We start from the raw sequence: 18520 nt of genomic DNA, 5'->3' as shown, positions 1-18520 counted from the left end.
TGTATATACTTGGTGTGTGTATATATTTTAAAAGAGAGTTTTATATATATATATGTATATATATATATGTACATAAAAAGATTTACAGTTATTCATACAATGTGGTGTATTTTTACAATATAATGGATGTTGCTTTGTTCTTTCATTGCATTGCCTGGTTGTTCTCATGCACGTAAAAAATGATTGGTACTGACGTCCGCACGTCGTCGAGGACCTCTTATTGCCTGTATGACGTCAGACGGCGTCGCGTGCGAGACAGTGACGTCCTCGTTGACGTGCAGAGACTAGTAAGAAGATTTCCGTCGAATGCTGGCGCCATGGGAGTATTCATGAGGTGAGGAATCCACAGGTAGCTAATGTATCCACCAGAAAAGTCGTTACCGAAGGTAAGTAACTCGTTCTTCTTGCCTCCTAAGTGAGAAGATGGACCAAAGCCCACTTATTGGGTTACAGATCTCCCAAAGTGGATTAACCCATCTCTGTGTGAGCTGTGTGTGGGGGGTATTGGGAGGGGCTGGTGGGGATAGGATGGTTGATTGTTGGGGGGTTGGAGCAGGGTGAAATGGGGTTCTGATCAGCTACTTATGCATATATCACTGATTTGCTGGTGTCCTTTTTGTCACATTATGGGGATGTAGGCTCACCCTGCAGCTTGTTCTGTGAACCCCGAGGGGGTGTTCCGAATGGTTCGCTATTAGCAGTAACCACATTGTGTCTCCCACGTCTCAATCACTTCTTTCCATAGGGGTGCTATGGGTCTATGCCTAATTCCTCTCAACTCTTCTCTCCTCTCCTCAGCTCGTGCCCAATGTGTGATGTCTGCCACCCATGTTTCTAGCCTCAGTCCTAGTTTGTGATTTCAGGCCATTGCTACCCTTCTCCATTCTAGGACCAGAGCTTAGATCAGATCTATGAACCCCTTTTCCCACTTTAGGAGTCAGTCTTTTAAAGAGGCCCAGTAGACACAGAACTGGTGTATCTTCTTGTTGGCTGTTTAGGGTATGATTAATCCTGTAGATTATCTTGTCCCAATAGTGTTGCAGGTTAGGGCACCTCCATGTCATGTGGCAGAAGTCTGCGTCCAATAACTGGTAATGAGGGCTAGCCCCCAGCGTCCCCCATATGTGGTTAATTCTGTTTGGGGTGAGATGGTTCCTGTGGGTGTAATTGTATTGTATTTATTTTAGGCGGGTGCTGTGTGATATGTTATGAGCGCGGGCAAGGACCCTAGTCCACTCTGGATCTGACAATTCCCTTTCTAGATCTAGTTCCCACTTGTGTCTAAGACTGCCTACTCACTGTTCTGCCATCTCATTTAGTGCCCGGTATATCCAGGTGACCAAATGTGAATTCCCCTGCGAACTCCCAACATGGTCTGAAAAACAGCAGTCTTGGGAGCAGTCTCCCAGCCAGTCTGCCAGAGTTCTTGTAGGGTCTGCACCCTGGCCTCGTATGTCAAAGATTGCCCCGGGACAATTCCATCCGGTCTATCAGGGCATCAAATGGTGCCAACAAACCCTCCTGATAACCGTCCCCCCAGGGTCAGTGAGCCTATGTGCTTACAGGGTTTTCTTTGCCCAGCTTTAAAGAATGAATAAGGATCCCTGTGCGGTAGACCAATTAATGGTATTACCGACGCATATGGTGCAGCTATATGTGCTTTCTGAAGGGTTTTGCGCCAGTCAGGGAAGTAGTCACCAATGCATTCAGTCTGGTATCTCCTTGTCTCTGTCTAAGTAGCCATGCCATAAGGCAATCACCGTGTCTGGTTTCACCATCTGGGCCCATTTCAACCTAACCCCACCCATTAAGTCACCACACTGGCCACTTCAATTGGGCCACCATGCAGTAAAGTTCAAAGTCAGGAACTATGAGTGCCCATCCTCAGGGGTAGGCGGAGGGAGGATAGAGCCACTCGTTGTTCCTTCCCATCCCAAAGTAGCTCTTGCAGGGGCACGTCTAACGCCCTGAGCAGTATCTCCTGAATTCCTCCAAGAGTTGGAGCACCTGGGGTAATGTGGCATCTCCGTTTCTCAGGTAGATAAAAAGGTTGTCTGCAAATAGGGAGATGATGTGCGGTGTCTTTCATTTCAACATTCCCCCCTGCTTGACTTGGCACACTGAACTTTGCCGGCAATGGTTCCATGGCTATGTAGAATGACAGAGGGTGGGGACAGTGGTCACCTCTGTCTAGTTCCCCTTTAGATTTCATAGCTATTTGAGATTGTACAACTGTTTTTTTTTTCTCTGGCCATACGGTTGTTCTACAGCAGTTTGACCTATCTCATCCAATGAGGACTGGACCCATTTGCAGCATTGTGGCCCTTAAAAATTCCCAACCGACCATGTCAAAGGCCTTTTCTAGGTCTACGGACACTATCATTGAGGCGGGGGTGGGGCAGGTGTGCATCGTTATTGAGCAAGTAGTCTCTGCAGATTCTGGGATCTGCTGCGGGTGGGTATAATCCCATTTTGGTCGTCAAGCACTAGCAGTTGCATGTGTGGCAACAACCTAGTGGCCTGGGCCTTGCTGAACACTTCAAATTCCGTGTTCAACATAGGGTGCGGTCGGAGACATCGCATCAGTGCTCTTTCTCTTAGACAGAGGTACCCCTAGGGCTTCTCTAGTCGATGGCAGCAGCACTCCGTTCTCATATGCCTCTACTTGCATTTCTGTAGGCTTGGGTTACAGTTCTCCTAGGAACTATTTATAAAATTCTGGTGGGATTTCATCTGAACCCAGGGTCTTCCCAGATGCCACAGATTTGATAGCACTAACTTCCTGGTTGGCTGTCAGTGCCCCTAGGGCCTCCTATTCATCTCCGCCATCGTCGGCAGTTGTAGGCCCTCCAGGAAATCGCCCAGTGAGTCCAGAAGCTCCGTTTAGGGAGAGGGAGGACATACAGGGTCATATAATAGGATCGAAACACTTCGATGCGTGTGGAAACAGAGGTACGCCCTCTGGGGATATCACAGTTGATGGGCATGTCCCCTGCATTTAGGGCAAATCAACCAGGCTAGGAGTTTACCTGGTGTACCCTCTTCCTCGTTGTAGGAAGCTGGCCTGGTGTGTGGTGGGCACCTAAGATACCTTATACCAGGTATCCCCTCTTAGTGAAGTGTAGGCAGTTTCTAGAAGCCAGGTTCTCTAGAGGTAGCTGTGGATGAGCAGCCAAGGCTTATCTAGGAGACATGCTAAGCTCATGCAATACCACTATAGTCACCCAGCACTTACACACATGAAAGAAACCACACTGTTACAAAAATAAAGGTACTTTATTTTAGTGACAAAATACCCAAATTACTAAAAGGCAATAGTCCCTTAGGAGGAATACACAAAATATGTACACTATTAATCAGAAATAGGCATAGAAAACGTTAGAAAACGACACAAATGGCAATAAGCAGTGACCCTAGGGGAAGCCCAAACCATATACTAAAAAAATGGAATGCTAACACAGGGCCCCCATCTAGGTAAGTGGAATGTGTAGAGGGGACCTGGGGGTATTAGAAAACCACAGAGGTAAGTAACACAATACCCCCCAGTGACCAGGAAAGCAGGAGTAAATCACTGGAATTTCCCCAAACCACCCAAAAGGAATAAAAAGAAAAGAAGACACCCAGAAAAGACTTCAAGAAACCAGCAGTGGATTCCTGGAGAAGAGGGCCTGTGGACAGAAGGGACCAAGTCCAAAAGTCAGTGGAGTCCAGGAGTAGTAGGAGCTACTGCCCACCCAGCTGTACTTGCAGGGGTTGGTTGATGTTGAGGAAGAACAGGTCAGCACTGCAGCCAGAGAAGAGTTCCTGATGGATGCAAAAGATGTCCCTTGCTGGAGTGAAGATTGCAGACAGGTGCTGGTGCAGGAATTCCACCTACAAGCCTTGGCAAAGCAATTCTTGTGGTTAGTGGAAAGTGGTGCTGCCGGGGACCAGCAAGGCCCAGGAGGACTCAACCCAGGAGGGGGACCCTCCGTGTAGCAGAGTCTCCACAGGAGCAGAGGCAGCACCCACAGGACAGGAACACAGAAGTTGCAGAAGGAGCCCATGCAGCACTACAGAAAGGGATCCTACGCCATAGGAGAACCACGCAAAGGGCTGAGCGTTGCAAGGAGTGCTGGGGAATGGTGCTGCACGTCACCTGAAGATCCCTTGGAGGAGATGCAAACAAGTCTTGGCAGCTGCAAGAGACACAGTGCACAGGGGTACTGTCCTGCGTGGGAAGGCAAGGGCTTACCTCCACAAAGTTGGACAGCTGGCATAGAGGACCACGAGGACTTCTCCGGACCACCACCTGTGATGCAAGATCCATGCAGCTCAGGATGAGAGGAGATCCATGCAGCTGGTTGTTGTTGCAGTAAGTGCATGTGGATGCAGGGGAGTGACTCCTTTACTCTAAGGGAGATTCCGTCTTCTTGTGCAGGCTTAAGAGTTGCTGTCTTCTGAAGTTGCACGGCTGGGGAAATGTTGCAAAGCTGGCAGAAGTTTGGAAACAAAGTTGCAGATGAGTTTTTCTTTGTGGGGTTACAGCGTTGTCAGTTCCTGGAGGGTCCAGTCGCACTTCTAGTGGCCAGAAGTCGAAGTGGAGGTTGCAGAGGAATCCTGCTGGAGTCTTGCAAGCCGAATCTGAGGACCCACCCAAGAGAGAGAGAACCTAAATAGCCCTGAAAGGGGGATTGGACACCTAGCCAGGTAAGCACCTATCAGAAGGGGGCACTGATGTCACCTGCCTGGCCACTCAGATACTTCCAGAATTCCCTGCCAACCTTGGAAACAAGATGGCAGAACCCAGGGATCCTCTGGAGGAGCTCTGAGCACCACCCCTGGGGTGGTGATGGACAGGGGATTGGACACTCCCCTTTCTATTTTCTAGTTTCACACCAAAGCAGGGACTGGGGGGGGTCCCTGAACCGGTGTCGCCTGGTTTATGCATGGAGGACACCAAATGTGCCCTTCAAGGCACACCAGTGGCTTGGGGAGGCTACCCCTCCAAAGCCAGTCACCTATTTCCAAAGGGAGAGGATGTTGCCTCCCTCTCCAAGAAAGTCCTTTGTTCTGCCTTCCTGGGCTTGATCAGATCAAGCATCAGGAGGGCAGAAACCTGTCTGAGGGGTGGTAACAGCTTGGGCTGCCCGGAAAGCCCTGTAAGACTGGTGGTAGCAATGCTGGTGGTCCTCTTAGAAGCCCCCAGAGTGCAAGGAATCATACTTCCAATACTTGCAACAGTATTGGGGTAGATTCTGACATGTTTGATACCAAACATGCCCAGGTTCGGAGTTACCATTATGTAGCTGGACATAGGTAGTGACCAATGTCCAGTACACGTGTAAAATGGCATCCCCGCACTCACAAAGTCCAGTAAAATGGATCTGCAGTTTTTGGGGGAACCTCCGGTCGTGTAGGGGTGCCTTCACACACAGGTATCTGCACCCTGCCCTCTGGGCTGAGAGGGCCTACCATATGGGTGACTTATAGTGACCTAGTGCAGTGACATGTAGTAAAAACTGGTGCATGCACCCGTTTCACACAGACTACAATGGCAGACCTGCAGAACCCTTTGCAAGGGCTCCCTATGGGTGGCAGAATAATTGCTGCAGCCCATAGGGATCCCCCGGAACGCCAATGCCCTGGGTATCATGTACTGGGGACTTACATGGGAGGACCAGTGTTCCAATAGTGGGAAGAAAATGGTACAGTTACCAAGTTAGAAGGGAGAGAGCATAACCACTGGGTCCTGGTTAGCAGGTTCCCAGTGGACACAGTCAAACACACAGACAACAGGCAGAAAATAGGGGTACCTATGCGAAGAAAAGAGGGCACTTTCCTACACTTGTGCACCTTAGTCGTGTATGTTTTATAATCCTGTCAGCAAAGGTGTTCCATCACCTCATTGTGGAGGTCAAGGGCTCCTAACATGTTTTTGGGCATCCGGGTCTGTGCCCAGGGTGATACCCTATTTATGTAGTTAGCTGCAAGGTCTAAAACCAGGTCTCTTCTAATCCCTACAGCCTGTCTGTCTCAGGCAATGTCCCCTCACTACTACCTTGAGGGTTTCCCATTTAATTCCCCTTTAGAGGACATTCCTTCGTTGTAGGTGAGGAACTCTGTGACCTTATTTGGCAATGCGTCCTGTAAGTCTTTGTCTTCCATCGACGCAGAGTACAAACGCCATGTTGGGATGGGGGAGCATTGTTCTGCTATTTGCAGCGTCGCACTCAGTAGGCTATGGTCAGGCACGTGTGGCCCAGATATTTTGGTTGTGTGAGCGAACCGCTGAGGGACACAGAGCATAAATTATGGTCTATCCTGGTGTGTGCTTGATAAAGGTGGGAATAAAATGAATAGTCCCCACCTAAGTGGGTGTTAGATGCGCCAGATGTCCTACATGTCCCATTGTGACAACCAAGTTGATAGTCATGCCGCCTCCCTAACGGTCGCTGTGCCTCGCATCAGTGGGAGCGAATGGTCCATCTCTGGATCAAGTAGCCATTAAAACCCCCACCAGAAGAAAGGAACTGTCTGGGTAGCGAGACATTCGAGCAGAAAGGGAATGGAGAAATGGGAGTTGATCCTGGTTTGGGCATAAATGCTCCCCAACACTATAGGTGTGCTAAGTCGCCCCTCCACCAGCACATATCGTCCATCTTTGTCCACCTCTATCATGGAGGCCTCGAAAGGGCACTCCTGCTCTAACCCATACCAATGCTTCCATTGCGTAGGCAGAGTACGTTGTAACGTACAATTGTCCCCTCCAGCATCTATGGAGATTATCTGCTCCAGCTTTAGTAAGCTGGGATTCCTGTAACATGGTGATTTGGACCCCTCGTCTCCGTGAATTGCAGGATTTTGTGGCATTTAGATGGTGAGCCCAAAGCCAGGGCATTCCAGGTCATCAGTTTAAGGGACCCATATGTGTCTGCCATGTATTCTCGGTGGAACCTCACCCCATCTGAATGTCCCCAACCCACCCTAAGATCACAGAAGCATTGCATCAGTGTACCAGAGGCAGACCCAGGCAGCAGCAACAATAACAACAAGTAAACCCTAAGTCCCCTTCTTCAGGGCAGCACAGCAGCGGCTAACTACCCTAACCAATAAAAGTAGTAATTGTGAGCTTCATAACATATCTCTGGTTGGCCTGGTAGATGATCAGGGGTAGGTTCTCTGTGGATCTACTGTATAACTACCAGCCCGGACTTAGTCTGTGAGCCATTTCTATTGTGAGATCAGTCAAGTGGCACAGGAATGTTGACAATTAAATAAGGTCATTCTTTGAGGCATCACAAGTGGTGCACCATCCAGGGCGTTAACAACGGAGTCTAGGAATGACATGTCGTCAGATTCGGGGGACATCTGTGTTGTCACTTTTATCTTAATTGGAGTGGCCAGATTCCGTCAGGGACGCTGCAGCCTGGAGGGCTGCCTTCTTATCCTGAGTCACTTGTTGAGGTGTACATTTTGTCATTCCATTGTCTCGCTACTGGTTTTTCGGGCATTTTCTCCTCCTGTAGCATTGGGGCGCATGAAGGCTGTTGTGTTGTGGTATATCAGCCCCAGGTTTGTAAGTTTCCAGCCAGGGCCAAGCTTCGTCAGGGGTCTGACAAAAATGTGTATGGCCATTGAGCATAATTTTAAATTTTGAAAGAAATAATGGGGAGTATCAGATCCCCTCTGTGTGCAGCACCTTCACCTACATGTAAGACGCCCTCTTTGCCTGCACTGCCGCCCTAAAATCAGGGAACATGTTGACTCTCCCTATCTCCACCACGAAGAGGCCCGCCTCACACACTTTCTGCAATAGTATGTTGCGGTTCCATTAGTGTAGGAGCTTAGCCACCACTGGCCTAGGCGGACTCCCAGGCACTGGATGCCGGGCCGGGACTCTGTGCGCTCTTTCCAGAGCAAAGAAGTGTGAGTTGTTGGGTGCCCATAATGGACAGCAGCCAAGGCTTGAGGGAAGCCACCATGTCCGTGCCCTCAGCTCCCTGAGGGAGTCCAATGAGGCAGATATTGTTGCGTAGACTGCGATCTTCTGCATCTTAAGCATGTTGTTCCAGACGCAGGACACGGTCTGTAAGGTGGGTCAGTTGGGTCTGCAGAGCCTGATGTGAGGGTTCCAAATCTGCAGAGTGTTACCATTACTTTTCACTCTGTTTTTGGTGGTCCATTGTCAGTAGACTTAGTTCCACCAACACCTTCCCCATTTCCCCCCAAAGTGTGTTTTTGGACTCCTCAGTCGCCTCCAGGATTTTATGTAAAATGTCTTGTTGGACTGGGTGAGTCTCTGGCTGCGGCATCCTTTTGGCAGATTAATGCCTGGCTTTAGGGCTGGATGTCTGTGACCTCTGAGGCCTGGTGCGCTGTTTCCCCAAAGGTGCAGTAGGGGGCTGTGCGGGCCACCCCCCCCCCCCCAGTCAGCAGGGACAGGGTGGAGGCAGGCAGGGTCAGTGAGCCAGTGACCGTAGTGTGGCATCAGGGGCAATTACAAGGGCCTCCAGGCCCCTTCAGTCCCGCCTGCCTTTGGCGGCTCCTCAACAGGATGCCCAGCCAACACACCTTTCCCCACCTGTCAGGCTGCTGCGGCCACCTATCCCTCTCTGTGGAGCTTCCATGTTGTCAGGCCCAGTCACTTAGTGAAAGCCGTTCCAACCGGCATGTGCCAGGAAGGATCCCCCCCCACCCCCCTCCCATCCTCGCTCCTGGGCAGCACCGTTTGATGCTAACACAACACCAGGGCACTGCATAGCGCTCTGACCCTGCCAGGGTACCAGACACCAGACATAGCCCCTTTAAACATCCACATCTAGGTATCTCTGGGTTAGAGCAGAAGTGTCTAGGACCACCAGTAGGCTAGTTCCCAACCCCCATCCCCCCGCTAGCCTCATTCCCCCTCAACCAACACCTCGCCAAGGGGGTCAGTCCATGAATAGCAGTCCAATTCCTGGTCTCCCTCTTTTCCTAGCAGCTAGGAGTTCCACTACAGGGCTACAAGGCTATTGGTGAACTCACCCTCTGTCATGGGTACCGTCTGCAGCCGGCTCCCAACCCAGGCAGCTGAGATTGTAAGACCATCCTTGTATTGCGCCAGGACGCATCTCTGCCATTTGGCACACGTTGGCTTAAGTTACTGCCCCTTTCCCGGGCCGTTAGACACACTTTTGTGCCCTATGAGTGCCATATGTTTGCGCTCCTTTCCCTCATTCCCTAAACGAGTGAAGCTCCCTCCTGTGTGGTTCAGTGGTCCACCACTGGACGTGCGAGTTTAGGTGCCATACTAACTCTGAAAGAAACAGAACAGTAGTTGAAGTCCCTAAAATTCTAGACCCCTGTCCCTGTGATCTCCAGACCCCCCTTGTGCAGTTAACTAGTGTGGTGGTGAGCTGGTCAGGCACCCCTGCTGAAGGCTACCAGTACCACCCACGAAGTCTTAGTTGACATGCTCTCGCAACCATAATCCTGGTCATCACCCCTCATGTTCTTACCTCTGGAAACAACTATTTCTGGTCCTCTATAGTAACCTATGTAAGCTTGTCCAGGTTGGGGGCGTTGCAACCAACTCAGCAAATTTCTGCTAAGCCACGAAGTCCCTCCACTGCACTCTCAGCTCTCGAATGCTGTTCCAAGTAAAGGACCCATCTAGAATTCGGTCCCAATGCGACTCCAACGTTCTTACAGGTCTGAGGATCCTTGATCCTGTCCGGAAGTGAGTGGGACTGAGGAAAAAGGGGCCACTCCTCCGCCCTGCGGCCCCTTAAAAGCTCCCATCTAGCTGGTGCTTTCTGATGACATCACCAGTCCAGATGGCATAACACCAACGAAGAATCTTCACTGCCGCTCCTGCCTGTGCCGTGACTAAAAGTGCCCCTTCCTCTAGTTGTGGGGTGCACCATGCCATTCTGCATTTTGTAATCTGACGACCACCCTATTGGAATACTCTACACACTGTCTTTAATGATTTGTCTTTGGGTGCCAGTCTTGGATATGAAGGGCAGTTCAAGCAACTGTTAAAAATAATAATAATAATTTAGATAGGCTCAGGGACATAGTTAAGTGTTTTCCAATCTCACTGTCATAGCTTAAAAGTCCTTTATACTCTTTCAGTGAGTCTGAAGGAAGGTGTGCGTAACTCTCTGGTGGTTGTCCTGCTCCAAGTTCTTAGTACACCTTCATTGGACCCATATGCCAGCCCATACATAGGTCCTTTATTGCTAGCACTTTTGCTTTAGATGGTTAAACATGAAATAAGTTATGACGAAGCTTGTGGCATGTATGAGGGTGAGGGATAGGTATGCCTTTACCCTGGAGGATGGCGCCCTTGCTTACATGCTTTTAGATTGCTTTTGTGCTGGGCAACTACGACCCTTTCCCCTCTGGCACAGATATGCCTTCCAGCTGAATGAAATGGAAAACAGAACTGTGGGTACACACTACTAAAGTTAGGCGCATTATATTTTATTAGTATAAATACTGTTCTTGAGTCAATCCATTACTTCCTTTTTAGATTTCGCCTACAGCCACCTTTTAGCTGTCTGTCGAAATAACTGTTGTGGACCATACCAGAAACTTAAGTGGAATTAAAGACTTTCCATTGCATACAATTGGCTTTTGTTGCCACTCGTGCTTATTGTTTGATGGCTTTCTTTCGTCATGTTTGTCCCACTCCTACAGCATAGCTTCTTTACCGTCCTTATGGTTGAATGGCATATCCTTTCACTACTTGCATTCAGGGAACTGTTTTTCTCCCCTTTTCTTCAGCACTGAGTGCAAGGGTTTCCTTGATCTCTCCATGTGCTGCCTCCCACCTCAGATGTTGCCCTCCTGCATGCTCCTTGTGGCTCACTAACCCTCAAGCCCCCACAGCTCATCCACTGCTCCCAGATCTCTGATTTTTGGTTTTATCTATTTTTATTCTTTTGGCTCCTTACTTACTTCCCTGCCCACCCCCATATATGCCAACATGTTGATTTCTCCACATCCACTGCTCCCACCCACTCCTCCTCTGCTCCCCCTCCTTATTGTTTCGAAATAACATTTTATTTTTCTTCAATTTACGTTTTGGCAGGCCTGGCAGCTGCCATTTGGTGCCAGGCTTGCTCCATTTTTGCAAATTTTGAAATCCGCTTTCTGCATGTTTGGATTTCTTCTTTTTTTTTTTTTTTTTTAACTTACTGCTCCAAGTAGCGTCTTCAGTCCTAGAATGGTAAATAAAAAATATGCAGAATGGTGGATGTGTCATGCCGTATGATGCATATGTACATGGTGATGCCATCCTGCTAGGCTCCTTAATGTCATGATACATATACACTTCTGTCAGTGCTCTACTTAAAAAAAAAAAAACACAAAAACAAATAAAAACTAGGAATTTTTGCCGATGCTACAGAATCATCAAAATTCACTGGCTAAAAGGCAAGACCTGTTGGTTTCGCCTGTGCTTGTTACCCGAGTTGCTGTATGGGCCAGCTCACATCAGTTGATAAACATTCATGAATGAATAGATAACACCTTTAAATTTCAGTGTTGCTCAGCACGTGGTTCTGCAAAGATAGAAACAGTGGGGTAGAGGAGAGTTAGAGCATTGTTAACAACCAAGTTTTCAGATCTTACCTTAAGAGAGCATACGAAGAAGTAAATTTGAGGCGCAAGCAACGAGTTCCAAATTGTGCAGACACATAAGTAAAAGTTTGATAAGCCACCCGAAAGTCCCGCTCCACTTAGTAGAAACCAACACGAGATTTGAGGACGATGAATTAGGAGTGTGCTCCAGCTTTCATGGGTTCACTTTACTTCCGAGTTAAAAAGGGCCTATATTAGATAGCACCATAGTGCAATGCTAAAGGCCTTAGTAATGCATCTTTGCTGCTCCGGAAGCCAGCGTGAAAAAGAAAGTGTGTGCCAAATGGTCTTCTACGCAGAAGATTCTAAATCAACCACGCCATTGCATTTTGAACTAATTAAAGCCTTTTGCTGTGCTAGTTGGGAAAGCATAGACATAGGGACTTAACCTAGTTCAAATAAGTTCTAAAGTGGCAGTTGTACAATTCTGAGACTACTGCTTATGGTGTACAGTGTGTTCTGCACTGTAAAGGCCATCTTTATTTTATCACAATTATGTTACATGTGCATAAGGGTTCTTTTTAACTTTACATGGCAAAATATTAAAAAACGTATTTTCTGCACGCATTCAATCTTCTTTAAATAACTTTATCAATGTAGAGTGTCCATGCCTTGTGGTATAAAGATTATACTTACAATTTGTCACTTTTTCGAGAGATTGTTTTTAACTAGTGTGAATTATACTCAAGGTTATGTTGTACTTTATACCATGTTCCAAGTCAAGCCAGACCTTTGTTGCAGTTCAGAATTTTGTTTTGTTTACTAGTGCAACCAAAACGAGACCATGTTCTTCACGTTTCATTTCCAAGAGAATGGAAGACTAGTGATTTGTACCAACTCTTCAGTGCTTTTGGTAAGTCACGAGAATACCTATTATGGTTTTTGATCAATTTTGGTAATAATTTAAAGCTTCTAGTTAAAATCTGTTCACAAATCCCAGTACTCATGTAATTTGTAGTCTAAACATCTGATACCCTCCCGACTCTTAGAAGGTTACATTGCTTATATTTCTTTACCCAGCTGACATTTTGTTACTGATAAGCGTGGAGTAGTTGAGCAAAAGACTTGGACTGATTTAGTTTGGCTAAGGGGTTACTGTCACAACTGTCACGGATATTCCGCCCGCCAAAATATAAACCCCATTTATATACTATGGGATTTATATATGGGCAGGTGGGATATGTCACCATTGTGACAGAGTAACCTATAACGCCATACAATAAATCAGGCCAATATTTTGGAACCATATTTGCAATTACTTTTTCACAGAGGTAATGTGTTTTTGTCCTTTAACATTGATGCTTTAGGCAAGTTTCGAAGCAGTGTTTTAAGTACTAGAAATGATCAATGATCTTTACAGTTTGGTACCTTTGAGTTATCTTAAAGTGTTTCATGTATTGATACATTTCCTTGACTAGACAAGCTTAACTGGCTGATTTTCATTGCTAGCTACTTGAGTGTTGTCGTGCTGAAATTGATATATTTTTTAGATTTGCATGGGTAAGTCTTATGAATTGTAGTAGCGCACATTTGCCAATTATGTTACATGACCGAGGTGATGGAAACTGCTTGACTGATGGATTTGCACCGTCTCCTGAATATGGAATTAACAAACTTAATCTGCTTGCCTCCTCTTTTCATGTGCTTTTCATAATGGGTCCTCTAACCTTTTAATCTTATGCCCCCACCCTCTGTTTTAATACCTGTGAAGGCAATAAAACAATGTTAGTGTGATGGGGGTTGATGGGTCATCTGAAGTAAACAGACAACAGAGATTAATCCCAAAAATATTTTATTTTGATTTGATAGTGCAGACTCTGGGTCAACTGAAAGCACTATCGGGTTGGCCAGTCTGTTCGCTTAAATCCTTGACTAAATCCTAGAATTGGAAGTAAGGATGAGCCTTGGATCCTCATTTTTCCCTCACAAGTTTAGCAATAGATGGTTCTTTCCAGAGGAAGTGCACTGGCAAGCTATCCCTGAGAGAATTATTCTTGGAAGGAAAAGGAGGACTGATTCAAGTGGACAAAGCTATGTAGAGCTTGGAAGGTATAGTGAGGACCAGCCGCTATACCCCACGTGAAAAGTTTGAATTGCCTTGCTAAGTTGAGACATCGAAGTTTGAACCTAGAGCCTTGAGTGAATCTTAGCTGGGAACTGATTTCAAAGGCTTTGAGACGGATAGGTGCAAGTGGCCTTCACATATGATTTGCCCAACATTCTAATAGTGAGGAGATGGTTATATACTTTCCCTTCTGGTACAGCAGGAACATTGTCCTGAAACAGTAGATCATGCCCCAACTCTAAAGTAAGAAGAATACATAGATGTTCTGCTTTCTAGCTGGCTCGAATATACCTTTGTATGGTATAGTTCAGTGTTTTCACATCTATTGCTGCCTTTAGGACACCCCAGGCCACACTAATAGATTCAGTACTATCATTACCTGAGATAAAAACCTATTACCCCTTTATATAAATAATCACTGTTGTTGATCCTACAACAAAGCCCTATCAAATGTCCATCCTTGAGGAAGAAACTCCTTTGGCAAAAAATGTTTGAGATCATTCTAATACAAAAGGATTATGATCTGAGACAACCCTCAAATGTAAATCCATAGTAGTACATATCTCAAAGTCTTGAACGATTATTATAACAAAATACCTAAAACCAAGTGTCAGTGCTTGACAAACACAATAACTTTCCTCCAAACCAAAATATTTCATGATGTGCGGAAAATCAGCCCACAAGCAGCACTTTCTATTACTATTATCCACTCTAGTTCTATCAGGAGTGGTTGCTAAGGGTAAACTGATATCCCCACAAAGAGCTAATGGGGTTTGCCACTGTGTAAGCTCCAACAGTTATAGAGAAACATACGAGGATCACCTACATATTTCTATAAATTGCACATAGGTTTGACTGTTACCAGCTATCACTCACTTTCTCTTATCTTCTTTTTTCTGACATCATTGCCATGCATTATTCTTAATATGGCAATCCTTTTTACAGGAGCATCTTGTTTCGTGGCACCTAAAACGTGAGAACTAGACACTTAAGCTTTCATTGTTTTGTTCAAGTATTTTGCTCAAGTAAGAGGTGGTTTCGGGAGACTCATGATTTCTGTCTCAGTATATTGCAGCATCTTTTGTTCAGTTCTAATTTTGGTCTAGAATCTCAAACCATTCCCATTTCAGGCCAGAATGTGGACCAATCTACCTCCTATTTTGTCTGTCAACAATAACAACTCATCACGTCATAAGCCATTAAAGAAACAGGTTTGCAGTCTGTTAAGTATATCTTTATTTGTTTTGCCTAGTTACCCCATCCCTTCCACATCACCCACCTAAGCCCCAAGCCAACCCTGCACTCCCACATGCCATAACTCCTATTTCCCACCCTCTTCCTAGAACACATCTTGACTTCAGCAAGAGCCAGTGCCTCACTCCACTGCAGAAGAGGGTTGTTGCCCTCTGACTGTCAGTTACAGCCACTAAGGAGAGCCAGTAGCTCTTCCTCCCTAGAAAAACCAAGAACAGAAAGTAAAAACATCTGTATCTCATTCAGCGTTTTTGGGGAAAGTCTTTCTGGAACAGTTAAACTATGTAGCCCATAGGTTGTCACACTCCAGCCCTTGGATGCCTAGGACTTGCAGGTTGTGACTAAGGTGGCATTTGTCAAACTGTGAGGGACTGGTGTTTATAAACTCCTCTCACTTTGCATTCAGAGAAAGAAAAGTAAACTGAATTATGTTAGTCTTGCTTGGGTGCGGGAAGTGTGAATGGAAAGGCTGTATAATGTAGTTTTTTTTGTAACACTCAAAATGTAAGTACCTGTAAATGAACTGTACACATTAAGCAGTTGGGAAAGCAAAACAGAAGAACAGTTTTTGGTAATCCTCAAGTGTGATGGAAACGAAGATTTAATAGCATAAAAACAAATCAAAACACATTACTTGGTGATTCACAAATGATAAATATTCACTGAAACCCGATCTCCACAGATTTAAGTGCAATATAATTTTATCAGTAAAATTGTATGTCGGCAAATTCAGTGGCCATTTCACTAGAAAATGTGCTGTCTGTAAATCACAGTGGGCAACCACAAGATGCTTCAGTTACATTAAAAATATTGACCACCTCACACCCATTAAAGCTAGGTGGGTCAAAAAAGTTTGTCATACTAAAAATTGGGTTGTGGTTTGAAAGCTTTGGCCTAAGGTGAGTCTGTTTATTTCAGTTTCCATGCTATGTGTTGAGATTTCTGCAATTGTTCTTACAGCTGTTGCCTAAATGATTGAAGCCTCGTCTTACCCCTCTTGTCCATTGTTCCACCTCTAAGTGTAGGTTTTTGGGTCCTTTCAAAAGCCCATCTGGATTAAAAATTAGCAGGTTAAATAGACACATGGTGTTTTCAGTACTTCTTGTGATGGCTCATAAGTAACTTGTGATGGACAGAGTAGGTTCTGCCTGATCTTCATCATTCTACATGCACTTGGGTGGCAGTACCCCTTGATCTTCGATATAGCATATACTGAGGTATGCGACGTGGTTAAACTAGTAGTATGTGTTAGCCTGCAGGGTGATCCCAGTGTAGATATCCTTCGTCATCCTCTCTTCTGTCCGAAGGCTAAGTTGCATCATTTTCATCTCAGGTTATCCCAGGAGATGATTGTGTCCCTCCCAGCAGCTGTCAGTACCTGACCCCTCCAATTCCCACTCATACTTTGTCCTCCTGATCCTCTGAGATGTCTGACCAACAAGAGTGCAGCCTTGTGGAGTTGCTAGAGCTACTGGATACAACTGCCCTTTCTCAAGATCCTTCTACTTCGAGTTTCATAGGAAACATTTTTGCCAGTTTCAGAGGGAATTCTGCATTGGGGCCACAGCTCCCAAGGGGGATCCCCACGTTGCTCATTAGGCAAGGGGTTTGGAAGGCAGTGGGCAGAATCACCCAGCACATACAACCCCTTTTCAAATCACTTTCCTCTCCTTATCTAAGAGAAAGGAAAGAAGACTGCAGCTCTCTTCGTGGCCTACCTCTAACCTATGGTACATGGTTCCTCTGTGTGCATTCTATTTTGCACATGAATCTCTTGCAGCTTTGCCTGGCCATCTTAAATTCGAGAAGGTATTGACATTCTTCTTCAAGGTGTAACTTGTTTAGTGGTTTGATCTCAACCATTTTTTTTACTCTATGCATCCCTTAATATAGTATATCAATCACTTTGAAAGTGTCTTGGTGCTCAAACATGTCCCTTCATGTTGCTTTTTTCCTATGACCCTCCTCTGGTCATTTTCAAGTAGGCTGCCAGGACCAAAATGTCTTTGAATGTTCTTTGGAAACCTTACTGCAGTGTGTGGAAAATAACCTGTGAATGATTTTTGAAGGAATGGTTGAAATGACTCGAAATACAGGAACTAGAGAGAGTAAATAGCAAAATTTGGTAGACTTCTAGTTGCAGATTATTTAACTTGTTTTTTCCCCTCAGCATCAGGCTGGATCCAGATATTTTCGTGAGAAGTACCCCTGCGTGCCGTTAGGTAGCATCCATCAGCTCCTCGTCCATCGGTGTTGTCGGTGCCAGATGACGTTGCGGGTCCTAGGTAGGCACCACCCTGGACCGCTGACGTCAGTTCTTTAATGGCTCTTGGCCAAGGGTGTCTTAAAGAGGGTTCCTGTGCCAGAAGTAGGTCGTGGTTCCTATTCCCACTACAGTCTGATGCCTCACCAGCGCCCCTCGAGTGTTAACCGAGGTGATGGTTGCAGCTCATCTGCGCAGATCAGGGGTTTTAGTCCCCCCCCGTCAATCTTAACAACTGGCTGAAGGCGTGATCGCCCCAGGCTGTCTTCTCCCACCTCCAGACTACGGCGGGCCTCCTGCATTCGCTGGGGTTCAGTACAAATATGTTGAAGTCACACCTGACTCCCTCTCAGATTGGGCTAGAGGCAGATCCATCTCCCTTTCCCATCAAGATCTGACAGTAGTGATAGATGTGTCACTCCTGGGATGGTGTAGCCCCCTGGGAGAGGCCATGATCGGAGGCATCTGGTCTCCAGTGGAGACCGGACTCCACATCAACCTGTTGGAGCTCCAGGCGATCAGGCTAGTATTGAAAGCATTTCTTCCCTCTCTCAAAGGGATGGTAGTGCAGGTTTACACTGACAACACCACCGCCATGTGGTATTGCAACAAGCAGGGCAGGGTGGGGTCATGAACTCGTTTGCGGAGAGGTTCTGTGCTTCTGAATGTGGCTGGAACAGGGCATTTCCCCGGTGGTTCAACATCTGGCGAGCTTCATGCCAGAGCGGATGAACTGAGCCGACAATGCATAGTATAGCACAAATCTGGGACGCCCTGAAATGCACTATCCAAGGGCACATGATTAAACTTGTGTCAAGAAAAACAGCCTAGACAGCACAACCTTAGACCAACTAGAACTAAAAATAAAAGCATTAGAGAAAGATCTCAAACTCACCAAAGATAACTCAATTAAACAATCTTATTAAACTCAAGCATGAATACAATGAGATTCTGAGTAACAAAGCCCACTTAATAGTCTAAAAATACAAAGGCATCAACTTCTGTGGACGTAATAACACTGGCAAAATACTTGCGTGTTATTTAAAACAGACCTGTCAGAAGATAAGAATAACCTCTATACCCAACTAACAAGGCGTCACATCGACAAATAAGGACAGCCTAAATACCTTAGAAAAATATTACCATATCCTCTATTCAAAAAGTAATAACACATCTTGTCATATGCCTAAACTACCTCTATGAAATTAATGTAACTAAGATAGATAAATCAACAAAGGAATCACTAGAACCACTGATTTCTCACAAAGAAATTATAATTGAGATCAAAACAATGAAAGCCAAAAAGGCTCTGGACCTAGACAGCTTCC

At 46.0% G+C, this 18520-nt stretch overlaps 1 protein-coding gene across 4 annotated transcripts in view; it reads left to right on the top strand.

Moving 5' to 3' along the window:
• PARN (poly(A)-specific ribonuclease) overlaps positions 1-18520 on the top strand; it is a 690538-nt gene that overhangs the window by 373616 nt on the left and 298402 nt on the right. For all 4 annotated transcript variants that reach the window (XM_069210428.1, XM_069210424.1, XM_069210427.1 and 1 more), the window contains exon 20: positions 12377-12463. In XM_069210428.1, coding sequence (XP_069066529.1) covers positions 12377-12463 — 87 coding nt within the window. The remainder of the gene's footprint in view (positions 1-12376; positions 12464-18520) is intronic.

This window comes from Pleurodeles waltl, chromosome 10, assembly GCF_031143425.1.
Source record: "Pleurodeles waltl isolate 20211129_DDA chromosome 10, aPleWal1.hap1.20221129, whole genome shotgun sequence".
NCBI lineage: Eukaryota > Metazoa > Chordata > Amphibia > Caudata > Salamandridae > Pleurodeles > Pleurodeles waltl.
This window is presented reverse-complemented; position numbering and strand designations above follow the sequence as displayed.